This window comes from Empidonax traillii, unplaced genomic scaffold (genome assembly GCF_003031625.1).
Source record: "Empidonax traillii isolate 1590-97213 ecotype Southwest subspecies unplaced genomic scaffold, ASM303162v1 scaffold831:size274641, whole genome shotgun sequence".
Classification (NCBI taxonomy): domain Eukaryota; kingdom Metazoa; phylum Chordata; class Aves; order Passeriformes; family Tyrannidae; genus Empidonax; species Empidonax traillii.
In genome coordinates this window covers 147,823-171,243 of record NW_020956024.1, presented here as the reverse complement: position 1 = coordinate 171,243, position 23,421 = coordinate 147,823, and the positions used below count along the sequence as shown (strand labels likewise).

The 23,421-nt window shown below is 38.1% G+C and overlaps 1 protein-coding gene across 3 annotated transcripts in view; it reads left to right on the top strand.

Moving 5' to 3' along the window:
- KCNH1 (potassium voltage-gated channel subfamily H member 1) overlaps positions 1–23,421 on the top strand; it is a 182,627-nt gene that overhangs the window by 30,702 nt on the left and 128,504 nt on the right. For all 3 annotated transcript variants that reach the window (XR_003573262.1, XR_003573261.1, XM_027901997.1), the window contains exons 5-7: positions 203–321; positions 8,197–8,589; positions 21,076–21,505. Coding sequence is in view for 1 of the 3 variants with exons in the window: in XM_027901997.1 (XP_027757798.1) it covers positions 203–321; positions 8,197–8,589; positions 21,076–21,505 (942 nt within the window). In the remaining 2 variants the exon portion in view is untranslated. The remainder of the gene's footprint in view (positions 1–202; positions 322–8,196; positions 8,590–21,075; positions 21,506–23,421) is intronic.

Below are 23,421 nucleotides of genomic sequence, written 5' to 3'. Positions count from 1 at the left end.
TTACAGCACCATGCTGACACCTATTTTGTGACTCACTTTTATCTGGTACTTGCTTAAATTATAGTCCCTTGTGGTCAGTACTGAAGCAGATTGCTCTGTTTGAACTTCACACACACTCTCTCCTTTAGTTATAAGAGGTTTTATATGGCACCCTTGCAACTTTTTTTGGGTAATGCGTATAATCTTGCACATTTTCTTGCAGGTTGGGGGAAGTTTGCTCGCTTGACTCGTGCCCTCACGAGCAGCCGAGGTGTCCTGCAGCAGCTCGCTCCCAGCGTCCAGAAAGGAGAGAATGTTCACAAGCATTCGAGACTTGCTGAGGTAATGTTTTATTTCCATGAGAAGCTGTAAAGAAATGTTTTTAGCCTTTTTGGGTATGTTGTCTCTATGTGAGCCAAGCATTGTGTCCCCCTTGCCCTGGGAATCCGAAGCCTGGTGGCAGGCATGGGAGCTCAGAATATGGTACGTGTGCTGTGAAACGTGTCCCATGACAGCGGAATGGAAACAGAGGTCCAACAGACTTCATGTAGTCTAATTGCGGTGTTGTGTTCCATATCTTATCAAAGTCTTATAAGGGTGCTATTATTAAAATAATTCTTGCTTTGTTTTTATTCTTCTGAGGATCTCAACATTAGTAGGATCTTGGACTATTTACTTATGTAATTTGAGGTGAAAAAAACTCAAAAAATTTGAGTGAGAAAAACTCAAGCTAATACACGAGGAAATTCTGGAGAATCCTTGACATGGTTGTTCTCTGAATTAATTTATGTCTGGTTACTTTTCAGTGGGATCCTAACCTTACTTTACAAAGTGGTTAAAATGTATGTTTGAGTTACTGGCTTTACAGACAGAACAACTGTAAGATGCCACAAGTAACACTGCAGACAGATCAGGAAAATGAAACCTTGTGATTTAGGTAGTCTCTCAAAGTTTTGAGAAAAGCTCCAGTCAGAGAAGGCTCTTTGAAGTACTTAGGGTTTGAAGGCTTTCACCACGAGGGGGAGAGACTGTCCCAAGTTTCCTGTAGCTGTCTCCTGGGCTAGTAGCAGGGTCTCCCTGGTGTAAAAACAGCTTAGGGAAAGGCTTGATATATGGTGTTAATGACAGCTTGGCCAATATAACATGTCAGTCCTGTTTTACTTATTGCTGTGAAAGCCATGGCAGCAGCTGTGACTCTTGTCAAAAATTTTTGATCTTCCTGTGTAGCTGGAGGTGTAAGGCACTGATGGATTCCATGAGGTCTCCACATAGTTAGTACTCTGTTAGATTTGCCTGTGTGCACCTTAGTTTCTATGCAAAATAAAAACATCCTGTCCAGGCCTGTACTGTTACCACAGATAATGATGAAATTGTCATGGACGGGATCTTACCTACTCAATGTTTAATACAGAACTACTACAGAATGGAAGTACAGAAATAGCATAGATCATCCTAGCACAGGGGAGGGGCAGACATTCACACAGACACTGTAATGTAGGAATACCGTGGGACTAGCACATGTCCACCCTGAGGTTGCTTTAGTGTCCTGGAATTTGCAGTAGTCCTAATCCTATGCAAGGCTTAACATCAAATAATCCTGTCGTCTCTTTAGATGCCTGCCCTTGATTTTTAGTTCATACTAAAATGTAGTCAGTAAAGTGTAAGGCAGAGGGGCTGAGGTTATTCTGTTTGGCTCAGCGGACCTCAGCCTGGACCTCAATGACTACGTGCTACTGAAATTTCTTGCAAGCCCATGTGCTCAACAAGTCTTTGCAAGTATTCCAACTGGCACAGCCAGTTGATTAATTACAAATAATAAAGGGCAAATGTATGGTTTACATGTCTGAAATGAGTTTTTTTAATTGCTGACTGAATATTGCAGTCATTTTACAAAGAACATTAGCCCCAACTGTGATGTTAGGTAGCTTGTTGAATTTCTGCTGTAATTTCATTTAAGTCAATAGAACTACACTGGAGAAAAGCAGAGTGCAGATGATCATACGGACAAGGCCACTTTTCTTACTTTGAAGATACATGGGGTACCAGGTTTCTTATTCTGGAAAGATCTCTTCATATTATTGAACATTGGATCTCCAGCTGTTCCCTGTTGTATTTTCAAATATTTTTCTTTTTTGTCCCCTTCATCCCTGCAGAAGCCTATTTGAAATTTTAAGTTCAAATAAAAATTCATCCTTTTTCTTTTCCAACTCATGATGACATTTCCCATCAATCTTTCTCATGATAAGGCTCTTCATTTATTGGAATATTATTTGTGTCACCCGCAGTTCTTTATCACTTATATTTTTGAATATGTGAGGAGTCAGTTGTGTCCTAGAACCTGAGTGCAGCAAGGTGTCGTACAAATATGAAGCAGGAGCATGCCACAAAAGCTTATGATTTCTTTTATTGGTTATGAAATAGTTTAAGAAAGGTGTAAGTGACAAACTACTTTGTTTCATCCTCAGATCACGGGTAATAGCTGTGTCTGTGAAGCTTCAGTCTTTGACCTGTGCCAGTAGGCATAGACTTTTTTAGCCTGACTTCTCTAATAGCAGTTATATGAAAACTACTTAAATAAATTATGCAATTAACAAAGGGTTGTCAGGTAACTCTGAGGCTACATTTTGCAATAAGACTGTAAAATAATTAATGCATTTCTGTGGCTTAATCACCAAGGAGTTGATTGTAGGAATGATTCTTCCTGGTCACTGCATAATATATATATCGTTTGCACTTATGGTCTTAGCTGATGTGTTCTGTACATTTACCTGGCAGTTCTGGGTAAACAAGATTGTGTCATAAGTAAAAAAAATGTGATAGTTATAAGAAATAAAAGCAGAAAAATTACAATGATGCTTAGCAGCAGTGTTTAATAATGGAACTTGTGCTTCTTTTTTTTTTTTTCCCCAAACCTTGTTTACCAGGAACTTTACACTGCCATTAAAATGTACTCCAAGTTGAGGCTTAGCACCTAGCTCTTAGCTTGGGAGCAATTTGTGTGGGTGCCTGTGAAAACAAAAGGAAAGGAGAGTGAGAGAAAGCAAATATGTGCATTTGAAAATACAGAAATGAGAGATTAAGCTGGAAATGAGTGATTGTTTGTGTATGTGTTGGCTTTTTCACCTCCACCCCAGGTATGTGATCTTAAGTCATTGTAACCATTTGTTGCTGCACTTTTAGGATCCTTGGCTCAGGATATATTGACCATTTTTTAACAAATCTAGGAGATTTTTTTTTTTAAAATTTTGCTATGTTAAAAAAAATCCACAAAAACACCACCAAAAATGCCACAACCCTCTGAAAACCATAATGAAATTTGACATTTCTGCTCTTGAAATAAAATTCCACAGCTTTAGAGAGCTATTAAAACATCGTGCATCATTACCACAAATAATAAATTCAGATAATACAGCTGTATTATCTGATGAAGCATAAGTAATTGAAATAATACTTTCATTAATAACTATCTAAAAAATACTTTTTTTACTATGATAAAACTGTATAATAGTGAAACTTCTTCTGAAACCAAGGCTGTTTCAGTTATTTTGAAAAGTATAGTAATGAACTTATCCAGTGCACATGGGTGGAAACTCAGCATATCGGTTTATATAGTTGTGTACGTTTTCTTCATGATTACTTTTATATTAAATCTCTTGGGGTTCTTTTTTTCCTCTGCAGGAGAAGCACATTTACAAGCAGTTTGAATCTAGTTAGTTCCTATGGGTGGGTAACCACACTAGTACTTCAGCAAACCTGTCTCAGGTTGGTGCTGCTCTCTCTAGAGGCTGGAGTGCAGCAGGAGCACCTTGGAGTAGGGCAGAAGTTACTTCTCTTTGCATCTGCCTGGGTTTGAGATAAGGTGCAGAAAGAATGGAGTTTATAGCTCCTTATCTCCAGATGGTGCAGAGGCGATGTGTGTGTGTGTGTCTGGAAGGTTGATGAAGAAATAGACCGTGTGGGGCCCTTGGTGTGAGAAGTGGAGAAAGGAGCTCTTATAACTTCCAGTGCAAGTGACCTGACAAAACCTAGATCTTTAGCACGAAGCTCTGTGGACCTTCTTCCATGATTTCTGTGAACTACTGAGCTCTTTAGTTGTATTGTATATTGTATATGCTTGTATTCTGAGATAATTCAGCTTTGTTATAGGCGTGTTTCTCTTCCTTCAATGAAATGATTAATTTGGTCCATTTGAAAGGTCTTGTCTGGCAGTCCCAGATGCTGCAAGACCTTTGCCAGGCTGTAAAGCAAGTTGCCTTTCCTGGGAGACGTAGTGTGAGCTGGGACAGTGCCCTTCTTCCATCCCAAGCTGTGAAATGATGGTTCATCCCTAGCAATGCCAGCAAGGTGGAGTGGTTTTACAAGGTGCATGTAAATGATGCAGTGGGAGGGAGCCTGGGCTAGAACTTGTCACCTTCACCCCACCCTAGCAGAGGACTGGAAGCACTTCGGGCTTCCTTCAGGTGGCTTTCTCCACCTGGTGAGTGATTGATATCCCTGTGTAATTCCTTGATGCCCAGTCCTGCCCTGTCCCTGCCCCTCCATTGAAGATTCACACCCACAGTGTGGGTGCACATCCCTCTGCTGGAGACAGTAAAAGCCATGACCCCATGTCACTTTAAATGGCCAGTGGTAGAGACTCCAATGTGGTAACAGAAGTTGAAAAGGCTTAATAATAAAGTCCCTAGCCAATCAGATAGTTTAGAGTACATTTGCTTTCTAAACAGAAAAGGAAGAAGACACCAATCCTTTTATTTTTGTATGCTGGAGCCCTTGAATCTCAAACAAGCTAGGAGAGAGTGCTTTATATTTAATGATGACATTTTAAAACACTGAAGTAACAAAGCTGTTTATTTTCTCAAGGAGTTGAAACTAGAAATCTGTCTGCTTTCAGTTCAGTCTTACATCCCTGCAGTTCCACTGGCTTGACTTTATTTCTTTTTCATTTGCAGCAAAATAATGGACAACATAATTTAGACCCTGCTTTATTGCAAAAAAGAGTGTTCTTGCCTTTTTCCTATTATTTGGGTATACAAGAATATATTACTACATTTTCCAGTACCTGTAATTTTGTTGATGCAAAATTTCCACAAGTTCTTGGAGTACAAAGAGATGAGCAATGGCCAAAATGGAGGGCGTTATACAATTTTCAGTCTAGAACTTATGAATTTATGTATGAGAACCAATCTGACAAGAACTAAATAAAATATTTTTTTCAGCGTTTCATGGTTGAGGTTCCTGTGCTGATTAGATTGGTTGCCAAAAAATTTGACTTATTCATATAATAACAGAGGCTAAAAAAATAAGCTGTAATTGGTCTGTGATTACAAACCAAGCAATTATGTTTTCACCCTGCATTTACGAGGTAGTACCATCTCCCCACAGTAGTAAGATTTCAGCATTTGAACTGAAATCTAGTTAACTGACTGGTAAATGTTACTATGTGATAGAGATTTTTGGTTTGCTGATCAGTTATTCCAGTGAGTGAGGATTGCAGAGGACTCTCCTTGCCTATATTTCAGCATATTTCAGGCTTAGGATCTTATCTTAGAGCTGCTACTCATGCAGACCCTCAAAAAGGCCGTTAGGAGCTCTTTGCTTTCCCACTGACTGAGGGTACAGCTGTGATGTGCAAAAGCGAGGGCAGGAGATATTTGCAATATTGATCTTGGGCTAGAGCTTTTGTTGAGAAAAGGCACCCTAACATTTGTCACTGGGATTGCAAACAAGCCTTGAAGGCAGCAACACTGTGTACACATACTAACTCAATACATCACCTCTGCCTCTTCCAGTGACTTCTGGGGACTGAATAGACTGACCAGTGCCTCCTGTAGAGAGGAGAGACTACTTCTGTCTTGTGCTGTTTGCAGCTGCTCTCACCACAAGACAACTTTTTTATTTGCCCTTTTTTTTTTTTTTCCTTTTTTTTGGTGATATGAAGAAACTACGTGAATCAGGGTCAGGAGTCAGACTACTTAATACTGCAGGGGAGATGTCTGACTCCTGGTTTGGTCTGCAGAGGAAATGTTCGTTTTTCCTCTTTGCTGTCATTCTAGAAACTCAGTGCAACGAAAATACTAGGTTCTCTTATTTTTTAAAAATTTTGTTCAAACTGTTGGTGCCTCTGTGCTAATGTGCAGGTCTCTCTGAGCAGGTCATGCTAATTCTCTTCAGGAGAACATACTGGACTGAAAGTCAGCAGGCTTGCAATTCCCATTGTCATTTATACATGTGCAAGTGACTGTGATCTGACAGTGTCTGACCCCTGTTGTGTACAAGACTAAGTCATAATGTGAGCAGGGAATTTGATCTAGGACTGTTTTGTTCAAATAGGACTCTTGTAGCTGGTTGTTTTCTTTTGTCCCCTTTGGCTTAAACTGTTGGAAAAAAGCCCACCAGTTCAGGGAAAAAAAAAAAAAAGACACTCAGAAAAACCTGCAGATAAAAATCCATGTCTAAATAATTTACATTAAAAAAGCTAAGATAAGGACCACGAAAGGAAGACATCCTTCTATTGCAGCTATGCTGTCTGATCTTCTCCCTGAGAAAGATGGCCATTTCATTTCCTTCACTGCTTCCTATTGCTCTGAACTATGTGCAAATAAACGTGAAAAAGCAGCCATGCTCCTAATTTTTTTCCCAGGTTCTGTGCGTTTGGCACTAGCAAACACATTTCGCTCTAGCAAACCTCTGTCTTCCTTTCAGTTTTCATCCATAATTCATCCAGGGTAAATTTAATATTAAAATTTAGCTTGTCTTCATTTGGACACAGTTTCTTCATGTTGATTTCACCCTCATGTATATCCATAGATATAAACAAATACATTCTTGTTCATAGGTATATGGAAGAAACTTTATTTCTCAAGAATTAAATACATGATAATACTGTTTTCACACGAGTGGGCAGAACTGTATAGACAATAGACAGAAAACGGGCAGCATTGATCAAGATTGCAGTTATGCAAAACAGCACTCAGTGTCAGCATATGCTCAGCTTGAGGTCCAGGGTTTAAAACATCATCTTTTGCAGTCGTGCATTTTTGAATTCAGACCTAACTGCACTGTAACTGAACAGTACACTTTGACAGTCACCTCAAATACCATGTTCAGTTTTGGGCCCCTCACTGCAAGAAGGACACCGAGGTGCTGGAGCATGTCCAAAGAAGGACAACAAAGGCAATGAAGGCTCTAGAGAACAAGTTTGATGAGGAGCAGCTGAGGGAGCTGGGGTTGTTTAGCCTGGAGAAAAAGAGGCTCAGGAGGAACCATATCACTCTCTACAGCTGCCTGGAAAAAGGTTGTAGTGAGGGGGAGGTTGCTCTCTTCTGGATAATGAGTGACTGGACCAGAGGAAACAGCCTCAAGTTGAACCAGGGGAGGTTTAGATTAGATATTAGAAAAAATTTAGTTGCTGAAAGGGTTGTCAAGCATTGGAACAGGTTTCCCAAGGGAAGCGGAGGAATCACCATACTTGGAAATGCTCAGAAGGTGTGTGGATGTGGTACTTGGGGATGTTGGAGAATGTGGTGGTAAGAGGTTAATGGTTGGACTCAGTGGTCTTAGAATCCTTAAGGTTCAGGAAGTCCTCTACCTTTCTTTGATTCTAAACCATCAAGTAGATCAGACACTGAACTTCTCGCAGTGAAAAGTTGAAGTTCAAAATGAATTTATTGAGGTGAATTATAATTTTCCATGGGCTTTGTTCCTGCACAGTCCAGAGAAGAGGAAGAAAGACCCATGCATTCATGACAGATTGTAGTATAAGACTATTTCAGACACAGTGTAGGGTTAAATAGCCAGTGCTGCAAAACAATGTGGTCCAGCTGTCCCGGTGTTGGATTGCAACTCAGAAGTTATGGTATTATTCCTGGTTTTACCATTGATTTCCATTCACAACTGCCTTCCTGCCTGTTCTTGCCTATCATTCATCTGTCTTACCTATTTGGATCACTGAAGAAGCTATCTTGGACACCTGACACATTAGACTTAATGCCAAAAACTAATTAATGGTATTACGAGAAACAACTGTTTCTAGTTTGATGCTGATCTATTTAATGGAATACTTATCTTGACATGCTTACCATTTTGTGGTGATAAAAGGAGTTTATGGGCATGTATTTTTATCAACTATTGTACTGAGCTTGAGAATTTACAGTGTGAAAAATATAATGAAAAAATTAAGCATATTTTCCTTTTCTCCTGAAATCTCTGTGACTACAGGTGTTGCAGCTGGGCTCTGAAATCCTCCCACAGTACAAGCAAGAGGCACCAAAGACTCCACCACATATAATTTTGCATTATTGCGTTTTCAAGACCACCTGGGACTGGATCATCTTGATTTTAACCTTCTACACTGCTATTTTGGTTCCTTACAATGTCTCCTTCAAAACCAAACAGAACAACGTGGCATGGCTAGTAGTTGACAGCATTGTGGATGTCATTTTTCTGGTCGACATTGTGCTCAATTTCCACACAACCTTTGTGGGGCCGGCAGGAGAGGTGATCTCTGACCCCAAACTGATTCGCATGAATTACTTGAAGACCTGGTTTGTGATCGATCTGCTCTCGTGCTTGCCCTATGATGTCATCAATGCATTTGAGAATGTCGATGAGGTCAGTATACTGGTTCCACTTCCACCCATTAATTATTACTTAATGGCTGGGGGGAGGTGGGAGAGAGAAGAAGGAAATGTATGCTTTTAAATGTATTGAGTTACTGTACACACGTCTCTCGTAGCCACCCACAGCATGCATGGGGCTTTGCTTACGAATCCTAAGACGCAGAAGCATCATTCTTTAGCTGCACTGGGAAAGGCTGTAGCTTTTCATGCTAGAGATCTGTGTTTACTTTACTTCATTCTGCATCCTCAGAGTTCAGGAGGACAGACAGAAGCAGACAGCAGGACCCCTGTACAGCACTGAGGAAAACTACTCTGTCTGACTTACTATGAATAGCTTGAACTGGTGTGCCAGGACAGTTTCTTGGGGCAGGTTTCTCTTGCTTTCACTGTTGACTGAACAGGGTATGCCTGCTAATGGCAATTCTTCACATGAACAATTGGGAAGTAAAATACGCTTTTCTCAGCTGCTTCTGGTACACTATAGCAGATGAAAAAGAGGCAGGCAGTGACTCACCAAATCTTAGACCACCAGAAAGCACTGTGTGTGTATACCTGGTGATCCATGCAGCATTGTCTGGCAACAGTTGTTTTGGAGGAAGGTGAAGCAATTGAAGATGCTTTTTTGGTAATGTCATGATTAGATTAAAGGGTAGGGAGAAATCTGGAAATCTAGACTCCTCAATTCTTGCTCATTTCTTTGGGAACAGATTACAATCCAGCAAAAGAATTACCATTCAGACAGTTTAAACCACAGTGCTGCCGCTGCTTATTCTTTTGGATCAGTCTGCGAAGAAAATATTCCTAAATTAAATATGTTAGGGTTCCATGCCTAAATAGTTCGGAGAATTAATGAATTGTTAATAAAATCCTAAATAGGATTCCAGCAGTCTGCTTTCTGGTTACATATTATAAAATATGTATCATCAACTAATTATGTGTCTAAATTTATCTCTTACACATCCTAAAGATGTAATATGCAGAATCACAGGATGGAGGGGGTTGGAAGGGATGTCTGGAGATCATCTAGTCCAGCCCTCCTGCTAAAGCAGATCCACACAAAGCAGGTTGCACAGAATTCCATCCAGGTGGGTTTGAATAACTCCAGAGAATGAGAGGGATATGCATATGGATCTCATCGGGGTTTAGTATTTAATTTTTAGCCTGCAAAATTTAAATTTTACAAGTTCCTTGAAAGTACGATCATGTTTCAAAGGACAGCCTAGTATCAAAAGAAAGCTTTTGATTTGCTTAAGTGAAGTATATGGGCAAAACCAAAACCACATTACTTTTTAAAAAAATAGACTACTCAGGTTTTTATAAAATTTGAAGTACTTAAAGTGATTTTCTCAGTGGCTCAAGGACAAGTAGGCAAACTATTGAATGTAGTGGAAAAAACGTTATCTGATATTTAATTCCCAAGAGAAGTTTTCATTTTATATCAAGCTACAGACTGAGATAACACAAACGAGATCAAGCAAAAAAGCCTTGTGAGACCTGTCCTTAAGTATTTGTTTGTCATAGAAAGGGCCCAGACTGCAGATTATTCTGCAGGGCTTTCCATATTACTTTGCTGTGCCACTGATATAGTGATGGAAGCAGTGGCCATATGTCAGTTTCTGACATTTAGACTGAAAGAGCAAAAATAATAAATAAATAATAATAATTATCAAAAGAAAGAAAGAAGTTAGGCAAGAAACAAAAAACGGGAAGGAAGTTTTTCTCACCCGCTGCAGATAGTAGCAACTTGGTGATGATTTTGCTGGAGGAACTCTTTGTAACTTTAGGCTGGTGATGTGACCTACAGAACAACCCTGAGGAAAATGTCTATACCAGTGGCTGTGACAGCCCTCAAGCTGAGCACAGGTGCTCTTTAACTCATGGTAGAAATTCTGCAGAGAAATACTTGTGTGAGGTTGAATTTCTCCAGGTTCTCCATCTCAGTACTGCCTTGTAACAATGAGAAGTGGATTGGTACTTTGGTTTTCTTATGGCTCTTCTGCACTCTCCTTAATCAGTACAACAATGTTAGTTTTAGTTACTCTGCTATCATGCCCAAGGAAAAGAAAAATAACCAACATTTTTCTTGACGCTGTCCTTTCAAGACTGTTCATCTCCATTTCCCGTAGTGGATTCTGACATTTAGCTGGTATAAATCAGTGTAGAGTCATTAGAGCAGAGTTTCCACTGGTGTAAATTGCTATACTTCTATTAAGGGTTCATACTGGTTTATAGGACCTGAAGGGATTTGCCAGCAAATTCACTGACAGAATAACATAGTGCATATCAGGTGGGGGTTTAGGACAGTATATGCTGATCACTCAAGAGCTGCCTGTAGAGAGAAAGATAACCTTTTATTAAAGAGGAAAAAAAATAAAAGCCACATTCAAGGAATCTTGAAAGTAGAAAATGTTTGCCTGATATCTTCTTTTCTGCTGTGTAGAGCACTCCCTTTTTGGGCCAGCTCCCTTCCTTTCTTGCTGGTTTAGATTTTGCCTGTCTCTCGCCCTGGATTACACACTGTATTACTTCAAGTTGGATTAAGTCAGGTGTGAGGCTGCACTGCTCAATTTACAAGAAACCAAACTGAATTATTATCTCTGTGCCACTTTAATTTTGCTGAAAGGAATTCCCTTGGAGACAGTGCACTGGAGTTAGTAGGTGGCCATGACTGCTGCAGGGATTTTTTAAAAAGTCTTAATGTGAATACCCTTGCAAAAATTACCAGAGATTAAATGATACCCAGTGTCAACAGTGCTGATAAAATGAGATAAAGAATACGAATTGCTGTTTTCCTGTTTTGATGTTTTCCATATATGGTTTTAAACAGCAGGAAATAGAATCCTGGCTTTGCTGCAGTCCCCACAGTGAAGGGGAACTGCAGTGAGGTGGAACCTCACTTGTTTTTCTGTCTGCTGTCATTCTCTGTTAAAAAAAGGGACACTGAAGACACTGAGGATGTCATGGAGAAAGTAACTTGACAAGTCAATTTGTTTTTAAGAATGCTGTAATTACTGTGGTGGAGACTAATTGATTTGCAAAGGGACATGGAACCTGGAGCACTGAACAAGTAAAAAGCTGTATAATAGGATACTGAGGCTTTTTTTGGTTCCTGACAATTTTGGGACTGTCCTTTCACTTAGCTCTTGATAGATTAATGATGAAACCATTTTTGTCATCTTTAAAATGATCCACTAATATAAGAACAATTATAAGAGATGAAACTAGAGTTGATCAATATTTTTGACAAGTAGATACTAAATTAAAAAAAATTCTGTTATTGGATTTTTTCTATTTTGAAATACCTTTTTTTTTGCAATTTACTTCATTATTCCAGTACAAGATATATTAGAAATTTTGTTTTCTTGAAACAAAATTGTGACTTCTGTGTTTTTCAGACAATTTCAAAATTCTTTGGGTTTGTTGCAGTTTGGAACATTAGTATATTTTCAATTTACATTTTTCAATATAATTGAAATTCCAGTTTCCTCTCTGAACGGTTGAGAATATTTTTGTCCTCAAAAATAATTTGAATTCATTAACTATTGATCAATACAACTATTAATAACTACAATTAATTCAAGAGACACTTAAATATGAATAGCCACATTCTACAGATGGAAGAGGAAAGAAAAAACGTTAGTGTCTTTGTTCATGGCCATATAATTAAATATGAGACTGTATGAAGCTTCTGACCTCAAGTTCTGTGCTCAAAGAGACAGTACAGCATCTCATATTCAGACATGAACAGAATTCAACAAACGAAGAAATGAATAGCTGTAGATAAATTTCTATTGTTAATTCAAATGAAAGAAAAGTTATAAATGTTTCTCCTGGCTTTTATATATGGGAAGCTAATTATGCAGTTAAATACTAATTACTTTCTTGATCTGTCACAGAACTTCAAGAGAAGAAAATATACCATTGATTGATGAATCAATTTAATGCTAGGCTTGAACTTTCTATTGTTAAGACAATACATCATGCTGTAATTTAGTTTGAGTAAGAAAAGAAAATATTGGTCTAAAATTTACACAGCACTTAAAAACCGATGGTGTTAGTCTCCTTCAAATTTGAATGATCACAATAACATTTGTCAGTAATCCTTTACAGTAATTAGTATTATTCCTCACTTAAGGAAATACCACATACTTTGGGGGATAACGTTATCTTTTTGTGTTCAGACATCAATCAGTAAATTTAACAAAAAACAGGCTTAAAGAAAATTCCACAATTTTTTTCAAGAACACTGCAATTTAAGGCTTTGAATTCCAAAGCATATTCTTGCATTGTCAGCTTGAGCAATTTTATGCTGTGGTTTTCGGCCATAATACCATAAGATGTAATTTATATTGGAAAAAATTTGACCTATTACATGTGATGCAGTTGTTGTGAAATCTCATGGTAGAAGTGGAATCCAGTCATGTCACCACCATATAAATCTCTGAAATAGGGAGTTTTTAGTAGTAATTTCTATGTGTGTTTGAACAGAACGCTATGATCAATTGTTAGTTGATGCCAAATTGAGAACCATATATCACTCTATTAGTTGAGGTAGAAGAGAAATAAATGCACAGCCAAAGGTCATCAGGAAAGATGTATTCAATAGAAATGATCTAATGTTCACTTAAGTGAATGAATAAGAGAGAAGCTAGCATGCAGGGAAAGAAGATATACAGCTTTGAAAGGACAACATTTATGATGATAGAAAAATTTCCAGAAAAAAACCATAATACAGAAGTAATAGAAGTAAATTAAGCTATTTAGTGCCAAGTGAGCGTGGTGTAGCTGGAAAGCAAACAGTGAGCCGAGAGAGGAAAAAATGAATGTGTTACTGGTCAAATTGTTGGCAACTCTCTGAGGCAGTACTTTTGCAATAGATTAATTTAAACCTTATTAGTGGAATAATCTCTCATGCTAATACAAATTAGCTATCTAGGAATGACTGAAGTAGCTACACTGGAAAGCGTGCAACATCCCTAGACTTTTTTTTTACCATTGCATGCAAAAAGGGGCAATGGAACAAATTATCATATTTACAGTTTTATTGAATAAACAGAGGCCTATAAAGAAAGATTTTGAGTTAGATGAATTTTGCAAACTGGAAAATATAATTTTTGAAGTATTTTTAAACTGTAAACATCTGAATAATATGAAATCTATTTGCAACAGTAGTTCACCACTCTTATTTGGATATGTCCAATTAGGCAATACTGTGTTTTGCATGTAAGTCTACTGATGAATCTAGTAATGAATTAATATTTTTCTATGGCTAATTATAATTATAAAGTAGTTATAGCCTACTTTCTGTGTAATGTCTATAACAAAGCAGCTGTGTATGATGTATGATCCAGCCATAGCAGAGATGTTGGCAAACTGTGTTTCTTGGATGAGATAAAGAAGATGAGAAGGGATTAGTGAGACCCTGTGGAGGGGGTAACTCCTTATGGGGGCTTCTGGCGAAAATTGGGTTACTGTACCCAGGTGGGGCAGTGGGAGGGCTGGAACATGGGCCTTGGATTGGGGACGTAGTGATGAAGAAGCTGTACTTGGTTGGGTGTCCCTTTGTGAGAGGCCCCTGAGAAATAGGACAAAACCCACGGGAGGTGTGTGCTGTGGGCTGTAACCTGCCAGAGACCCTTGGAGAATAGCTAGGAGGGTTGTTGGTGTGGCTGTAGCGTTTGGAGCTTCAGAAGGTGCTTGGGGACCTTGAACTGTGGAAGAAAGAGAGAACAATAGAAAGGAAAGGTGGTGGTCGAGAAGGAAGGCTGGTTGTCTGACTCCTAAAAGTGCCTCTGTACTGCAGCATGGCCCCAGGGGGCTGTGCCAAGCAGGAATAATTCCTTAACACACAGGTAGATGGAAGGAGTATTTGGGGAAATGCAAATGAAGTAAAGCAGATTCCTGGGCTAAAGTGGACAGCCAGGATATAAACCAGGTAGGCAAAGAAGCACTTGCTTTGCACTCTCTTGAGGATTCGGGTGAGGGTGTTTATTTTCTTTGTCTGGTTTGTTCCACACCCTCCTATGCCCCATTTTATTCCCAGTCAAATATGCATTTCCCTAACTTCCCTCCTTAAAAACCTAAACTCCATGCTACCAATGAGGTGCTTCTTTTATGCTACTCTACGAAGGGGCAGGCTGTCTCTTCACCCCAAGTCCTCAGTTTCCCAAGCTGTATTGGTGTTGCATATAGGTGCTACAGAGGTCTTATGCCTTTTAAGTCACTCAGAGTTAAATTCTCTCCTTTGCTATAAGCCTGCTTAAGGTGTTGAGTATATTTAAGTTCTGCTACCTTCCCTGGTCTTGCCCAGGTTCATGCACCTTGGTGGCTCAGAGACATCTGCTCTGCCTGCTGATAGAGAGCTCCTCACAGAAGAGAATACCGGAGTAGGATGTGTTGCCGTGTCCCTGCCTGGTCTTCAGCTACTCTGTAGGTTCTGCTGTGGCTGTTAAGATGCCAATTAACTCCTCTTTCTCTGCACTCCTGATGTTCAGATTAGTCTTTTTGCTAAGTCACAGATAACTAAGGATCGTACCTGGTTTCATGGCTTTGAAAGGCATGACATGATTTATCATTCTGTTAAAGGGAGAATAGTAATAAGCTATTCAATCTGTATAAGGCTAAAGAATTAAAATGCTGAATTACATTTTCAGTGATAAATGTATGGTGATAGCCTTTGTCCAAGAAGGAGAGCTAATTGAATATATTAGTTGCTGTTAGAGTGAGCCTTACATAGCATATAAAGGGAAGAATGTCTCAGAGACAGGGATTAGTTACTCTGTTCCCCCCCCCCCCCATTCAGCATGCTTGTATTGATCTGAGGCAAAAAGTCAGATGAGATGACAGAGGGTGTTTATTTGAGTAGTTAAGTGGTTGCTAGTAGTCTATTTCATATTAGGGATGGGATCAGAATTGGAAAGATGGAGTGATATTAGATGACAGTAACACTAAATCTTATTTGGGTGCTTTGCCTCTTCGAGATGAGTAAAAATCTTCTGGAACTGATGTATTCTTTGAATCAGAAGCATTGGAAAGCAGATTGTTGTCTACCAGGGGTTAATTTTTTTTATTTACTACTTTGGAAACTGGGATTTCTTCAGATTACTTGTGTGTTATCTTTATTCTTGTTTTTTCTTCTCAAAGTTAAAAAAAAAAAAAAAAGGAAAAAAAGAGAGAGAGTTTGTTTCCTGGTTTTGTTGGTTTTCTGAGTGTGCATGTATGCATGTAAAGCACATGTGCCCATAGTTTTACAAATGAAAAATCAGCCTTCCTATCTCTTCTTGCACCCTGTGCTCTTATACATGAATTATTGCTGTTTCTCCCTCAGTTCTAACTAAGCTCGCAGATGTCTGACTAAAATAAACTTTGGGAGTCTGGAGATCTGTTTTCTTCAGTGCAGAAAACCACAGCAGTATCCGGAGGGCTGAGATATTGATTTTAACCTGTGCACATTACGTTATCTCATCTCTTGGTTGCTAAATGTGGCAATCTGTAGGAAAGGTCATGTTCTCAGACCTAATTAAGAAAATCAGAAGAGGCAAATGACAGCAATGAGAAGTCCTAATAATGACCTGACAGGGCTGCCACGTTACTGCAGATGGGCAGAGCCGGGGTGCGGCATGGCTGACTTCAGCATCAAATGTCAAGAAAGAAGGTAGTGCTTTCCACCCTCTTGCCTCACTTATGGTAGTGATAAATTTGGTTCATTGCCTCCTTTTTGGAATAAATAATTTATTTTTTTGGGTCTGTTTCATTCTCTCTCTTTTAATGGTTAGCTTTTAGTCTCCTGCATCTCCCTTTAATTAAGATGAAGCCTGAACTTTAGCAGTTTCATATGAGAGGAAAGTGCTGAAAAACTTTGTGCTGATATTGAATCTTTCTCTTTTTAAAAATAGATAGTAAGTAGGAAGTAAATTATCCTTCCTTTGAGCCTAGAAAAAAAAAATCTTAATGCTTGGGTTAAGTGCATTTTCTTTCTGTGCATGTAGAAAGTGAATAATGGCCTAAAAACTAAGTACATGCAGATTGAATCTTTTACTAAAGTACTAGTGTTACTGCAGCTGTAGGAGGTGAACATTGCATTTTAGTTCTTTTCTAAAGTTGTTCATCCTACATCTTGTTTGGAAGGGAAAATGGATCATTCCTTGTTTTTAATTTTTTTTTTGAGAGGAGGGCGACTGCACTTAATTTTTATTGCTGTTCTTCAAACGATTTGTATTTTGCTTTTTCTTGGTGAAATTTTATTATTAAATGAATTGAGTTTAGTTTAATTTTGCATGGCAAATGAACAGCAGCAGCTGGTTTTTATTTGCACAAAATACTATAGTATCTACTGTTACTGTTCTTGAGGACCATAATGACAGAAGTAACAATAATTACTCTGCTTACAGCCATTCCCTCGTGTTTTGAAAACACCGTGTATCTATCTCTTTTTCTGGATATGGAAGTAATGGCACAAATCTTATGTTGTCTGATGCAGAGCTAGAGCCAAAGCATGGATATCCTGGGTCTCATGTTTGGAAAGAAGCTTACTTAATGGCTGAGATAGCAGTGTGAGACAAGGAGTGCACTGACAGTAGATCTTGCAGAAAAGCAGAAGATAGAGAAGAAAACCTGTGTAAAAGTGCACAGTCTATAATGAGTAGGTGTAATTAATGCCAAATTATACATGGAAATTTACTTTTGGCAGTATTTCATGGGTAAAATTATTAAGCATTTTCTTCAAATGTAAAATGCAGGTCCTGCTTTCCTCTAGGACTGAGACTGGTTTGATTTTCTGTTGTGTTTAGGGTGCAGTTCCCCTCTCAAAGACTGAGTAGGAGGAGTGAAGGGGGAGTGGTTGTGTTTATTATTTTAAGGGCTTTTGACATTCAAGTTTACTCCATCAGTGACTAGACAGTATTTCTTCCGAGTCTCAGTGCTTTGAGCTTGCCCTTTGGTTTGGAGGAGACTCGCTACACTGTCTTCCATTTGTATACATCAGCCATCACTGGCAGTGAAAGTAAACTTGCCAACCTATGAAATATTTATTGACATCTCCATGAAGGTATCAGCAGTAGAATTTTTTTAGTGCCATTCAGTTAAACTTCATACAATTTGAAATACATTTGTGTGTGAAATTCAGCATTTTCTGAATACTTTGCTAAGTGCTGCACATTTATGTAAGTTCTCTTTGGAACAAAAATATAATACAAATGTACTCTGTGTCTACTCTGACCATGTACCAGATTTCTTAGCTTTTGCAAAGCTCCAAGGGAAAGTTTCTCTTGGATACAGTACTAATAGTTGCAACTGTGTCAGAGTAAGTCAGACACAGGTAGGTCTTACATATGGGATGTTACATAATCCTGTCTTTTCCTTGACTGCCACATAGACATTCCTTACGGTGGTCCTTTAGAACAGAGCATCTAGGGGTGCCTGTCTGGGACCTGTAGTGCAATTTCTAGCTCTTTATGAACGGAGGTTCATCTATGTCCTTTGGGAAGAAGGACATCTGGGTGTCTTTTCGTCTGCCTCTCAAAGCTGGTAGGAGTAGCAGAGCTAAGAAGGTGTGACACACATCAAGAAAAGTAAATTGAGTTCAGGCTCCCTTGCGTGACATCGTGGAACCATCTCTATGATGAAAGCATAAAAATAATCTGTACTGATAAGAGCATTAAAATGGACAGTAATCTGAAAGTATAGTTTTATTTTGGAGAGTGGTAATCTAAAATTGTCCATTTTGAATCCAGCAGATCTATTCTATTGAATAATATATTAAAATATAACTTGGTAAATCTAGTGTCAAAAAGTACTGTTTTAAAGTATTGGAGAATCATCTGTATTTTTTCTACTTTATCATCTATGAAGCAGTCTATTAAGTTTCCCTTGTTTACACCTATTTGAAATTTTGTCACTTAGAAATTTTTGAGAGTTCTATGAACAATCGTATCCCTGGGCATGTGTTGCTCTTGATATTGATCCATTTAAAATAGACAAATCCTTTCCTCTGAGGAAATAGAAGTGAAAATACTGTTAATGCTGAAATAAAAATAATTTTTTTAATATAGCTTTTTCTGTACTTTTACAGTCTTATTGGCAATGCAGTCAGATGAAGTATTATGAAGTAATTTGAATATTAATTGCACCTTTCAGTGCAACCAAATCAAGTATATATTTTCCGCAAATATGCAAGTTCTTTTTGTGCAAAAAGCCCAATTCTCTCAATCTCTCTGATCAGAATTTGGTAGAATCACTTTCTCCTAAATGATGCAGTTCAATCCCATTTTAAATATTTTTAAGAAATTTTTTAAAGTACATTTCACAAGGCAAATTAAGATAAGAGTACCCTGAAAACAATGTAGTTTGCCTTGAATGTTTTAACTCTAATTTTGCATATTTTATTTTGTATTCCCTTTCATGATTTTTTTTCTTTCTCCAGATATTTCTAGTCCTCAACTTTTTTTGAGTGTGTGTGTGTTTTGTTTTGTTGGGTTTTGTTTGTTTGTTTTTATTAATTGAGAATTACCCTAATTCGAAACTCTTAAGTCTTTCCTGAATCATTATTATTTTTTGCCTTTGGTAGGACTCTCATTGACAAACAGCATTCTTTTTTTTTAATCACAGGGATGAGTTTTATTTGAAGAACAGGTTTTGCACCACTATTTTTGAACAAAAATAAAACTGTTCTTTCAAATGTTGGGATAGAGAAGTTTCTGTCCTTTCCTGAGACTTTGAAGCACTGTGTGATTAAAAAGCTTGGTTTTGAGACTGAAGCTAAAAGCAGAGATTTAAATTGCTAGAGACCTCTCAAAATATAAAAAATTACTGTTTTACTGTTGAAGTTTGTAAAAAGGAAAAGGAGAAATGGGCATCGCTCTTAAGCAAAAAAACCAGAAGATTGTGTTATGTCAGAATATTTAGAATGCAGAGACTATATGTGCTTGTCACTCAGGGACTTGCATATCCAATTCTAAAATATGGTTATAATTTATAATGTTTTGTATTTTCCCCTTTGCTTTTCCTCTCCATACTGAGTGTTCAGAAATACCTGCTTTCCCTCACCTGGAAATTAAGGCCTTTGTGTTGTATTCTCTGAACTGGCACAGAGGCTTTGCTCCAATGTTTACAAAACAAAGCTGTGTATGCAATGAATGCGAAATGGAAATTAACTTTGTGTAGCAATTTTTGCATCAGTGACTTGAAAAGTTTGGCACAAATAGTCATGAAAAGAATAGTTCACTTGCTCTCTTCTAGATCTCTGCAAATATAAAGGAAGGCTGCTTTTTTCTCTCTCTTTTTTTTTTTTCTTTCTGTCTTTTTTACTTCCCTTCTCCTGGTTGTGTTACATCTTGTCCAGATACTTAATAGAAATTGATAGTGTGTTCCCAGGTAACAAATTACATCTGTCTCTGAAAATGAGTCAACGTAATCATGACAAATTCATGAAATAAATGGGAAATATATTGCTACAGTCCTGGGGAACATGAGTCAATATGCTTTATGTAATTATTTAATAAAACATCTCTTCTAGTGCATTGAAACAGCCTAAGATACTGAAGCAGTTGTATTTATGCAGGAATAAACAAACTTCCAGTAAAAGCTGGTGACCAGAAGTATGCAATTATGCATTTCCAGAAATACTCATTAAACCAGTCTGTTTAAATTTTAATCAGACTTCCATGTATGAAACAGTATTGGTAAGAGGAAGTAGGAAAAAAAAAAAAAAGGATTCTTATGAAAGGCTGTTCAGATGCTTCTCATACCCCAAATGGCTTTGAATTTTTTAATTTAACTTCTTGTGCAAATCTGTATAAAAGTTAACAATACAAAATCCTACATGCTGGCTTAATTCTGTTTTATGGGAGCCATGTTATTATCAGCACAGAAATGCTGCATTGATACCAAAGCTGCCATTAAAAGGATTTGATTCGGGGATTATTGAGACATTTGAAATAGTTAAGCTTTGTGTAGTCAACGTGAGAAATGTCAAAGGGCTGATTATCAGTGTATGAATTCTTATAGGAAAGTGAAGTCGTAGGAAATGCATTGTTACACTGAAAAATTACAAATTGCCAGGTACTTGCAGTATTTTTTGGCCTTCCCTATTTATCTTTCTGGTACATCTAAGCTAAATATTTCAATCTGTGTTTTATCTGAGACTTTATATCTGATGTGCTGCATAGGAAAGCACAAGTGGATGTGCAAAAGACGACCTGTGCTTCGAAGTTTTTACAAATGTATTTGTAAACTTATTCAAATAACCTGCAAAGGGAATTAAGAGAGTAACTCACAAAATGTTAGTGGATGAAGACAAGAGCACCTATATGCATCCCTGGAAAGGGTCAATAACCTTTTTGTATTTCACAATCTCTGTTTTCAGGTGTTACCTCGTGACCACCTGTTCTTTACGGATCACCTTGTGCCTTGGGAAACCGCAGTTATGAATACTGTTGCTTTCATGTTAAATTCTAATGGTCACTGTGCTTTATCCTTCCAGGGCATCAGCAGCCTCTTCAGTTCCCTTAAAGTGGTCAGGCTACTTCGGCTGGGTCGTGTAGCTCGGAAGTTGGACCACTACATTGAGTACGGAGCAGCAGTCTTGGTTCTGCTGGTGTGTGTGTTTGGTCTTGCTGCACACTGGCTGGCCTGCATCTGGTACAGCATCGGAGACTATGAAGTTATCGATGAGGATACGAACACCATCCGAACGGAGAGCTGGCTCTATCAGCTGGGGGCGTCAATAGGAACTCCCTACCGCTTTAACACATCCGGCTTTGGCAAATGGGAAGGCGGACCAAGCAAAGATTCGGTCTACATCTCCTCCTTGTATTTTACAATGACCAGCCTCACCAGTGTTGGATTTGGGAACATCGCTCCGACTACGGATGGGGAGAAGATCTTTGCTGTTGCTATGATGATGATTGGCTGTAAGTATTAGAGATTCTCGCTCTCTCACACGCAGTGCCAAAGAGCTGCATCTCATGAATACCGATTTCATAGGAACATCTGGAATCGTGGCAAATATTATGCAGCTAAAAATATTTTTGGTGGCAATATGGGTATTACACACTTTCTTACTAATTAGTTTTAAATCTCAAGTAGGAGTATTGTTGTGATAATCAAAAATTCAGTTATTTTGGAAGGCATATTCTGTCCATATCCTTTCAATGTTCTCTTGTAAGTAAACCATAAAATGTTTAAAGCTTGAACTGTTAAAAATTAATACACCAACCTTTGTGCCTAAATTTTCTATGTGGCAAAACCTTTGTATGTTTAAGAAGTGTATATATTGGATAAACGGGTTGGTGTGTGAGAGGAGGTCAGGGAGCATCATCTTTTCAGGGAGAGAGAACAAGGGCTCTCTAGAAAACACAAACTCCACTGTGAGCTGACCATACAGACAGATCCTAAAGCAATTGGGATGATGCTGTCCTTGGGCACCTCTGGCTCACATTTCCTTATTATAATGGATACATATTGCCAAGCTGTCCAGCTTTTGGCCATATTGTCATTTCAGTGCAGATATGCACTCAAAATGCCTTGAGAGCTACTTGGAGTTAAGAACCATATAGTGGCCACTGCTAAACTAGGTCATGTTTTTCTAGATAAGGGTGGAATTGTAACGAAAATAAGGAGAAAAAAAAAATCTGCTTTGTCCATGGAAGAGATTATCATTATATGGACAAAGACAGAAGCTTCTGTATGGTAATATTCCATCTAGAGGAGGAGAAAGTCAATCCTTGCTATGCAGGGAATTAAACCCATATATATAATGAAACTCAATAAGCAACACAATGCCTGTTGTAGAAATGTGAACCTTTGGTTGTGATGTGTCATTTTACAGCAACACTGAAGTTATGTACTGAGATGATGTGTGCAGTGCTAAGCAGGCTGAAGGTTAGTGAGAAGAAGTATAAAGACAAGCATCCTTGATTGCATAGGGGTTGGGATATTTTAGCTCTGAAAATTGCCAATTTTGTTGGTCTAGCTTTTTCCAGTGCCTAGAGTGCCATCATCCTAACAAAACACTCCTATAGCAGAAATCTCTATAAAACATGGATAAAATTGTGCAGTTTGCTCATGAGAAGGTGCATTAGACAATGTAGCGATGTAGTAAAAAACAGGCTTCTAAATATATTTCCTGATGAAGGTACCAGTTTAATAGGAAATATCCTGATCTTTGGTGTATTGTTCATTGGGTTATGACCATGACACTAACTACAACAAGAATAGCTAGTTTTATGAAGTATTGTTATTTAGTACTATGAATACTGAATGAACATAACCTTCATAAAGTCACAAGTAAAAATGGGAGTATTTTGGAGTTATACCTGTCCCAAACTCTTCATATGACAATGTGGCAGAAAGAAACTGAATTTATGCATAATTAGTGTTGATAGATATCTGCTTTGAATTCTTTTGACTTCTGTAACCTTACATTTCTAACACTGTAACTGTCTGTGTATCTGAACACCTTTATCCTGTGGACAACTACGTGGAAACCATTAGGACTATTCACAATATGCATTTGCAGGAATGACAACTAAGTGATCCAATCTTTGTGTTTACCTCTCTGGAGTTTGTAGGGTCTTGATTTCCTTCAACATTTTGAAGTTTTGAGCTGTGGTCATTCTTCCAGATGGGAGGAACAAAACTGATTTGTTTCATTTGCAGTTATTTAGAGCTTAGCTGTTGATAGACATTCTTCCACCATAGAATTTTATGTTAAATTTACCTTATTTTGTAGAATTAAGCTCCCAAACATTGATCTGAGCTTGAACTAGGGTGATTTTATAAGAAGTTAGTCTGATCTAGTCTGATCTGAGTACCTGAAAGATGCAAA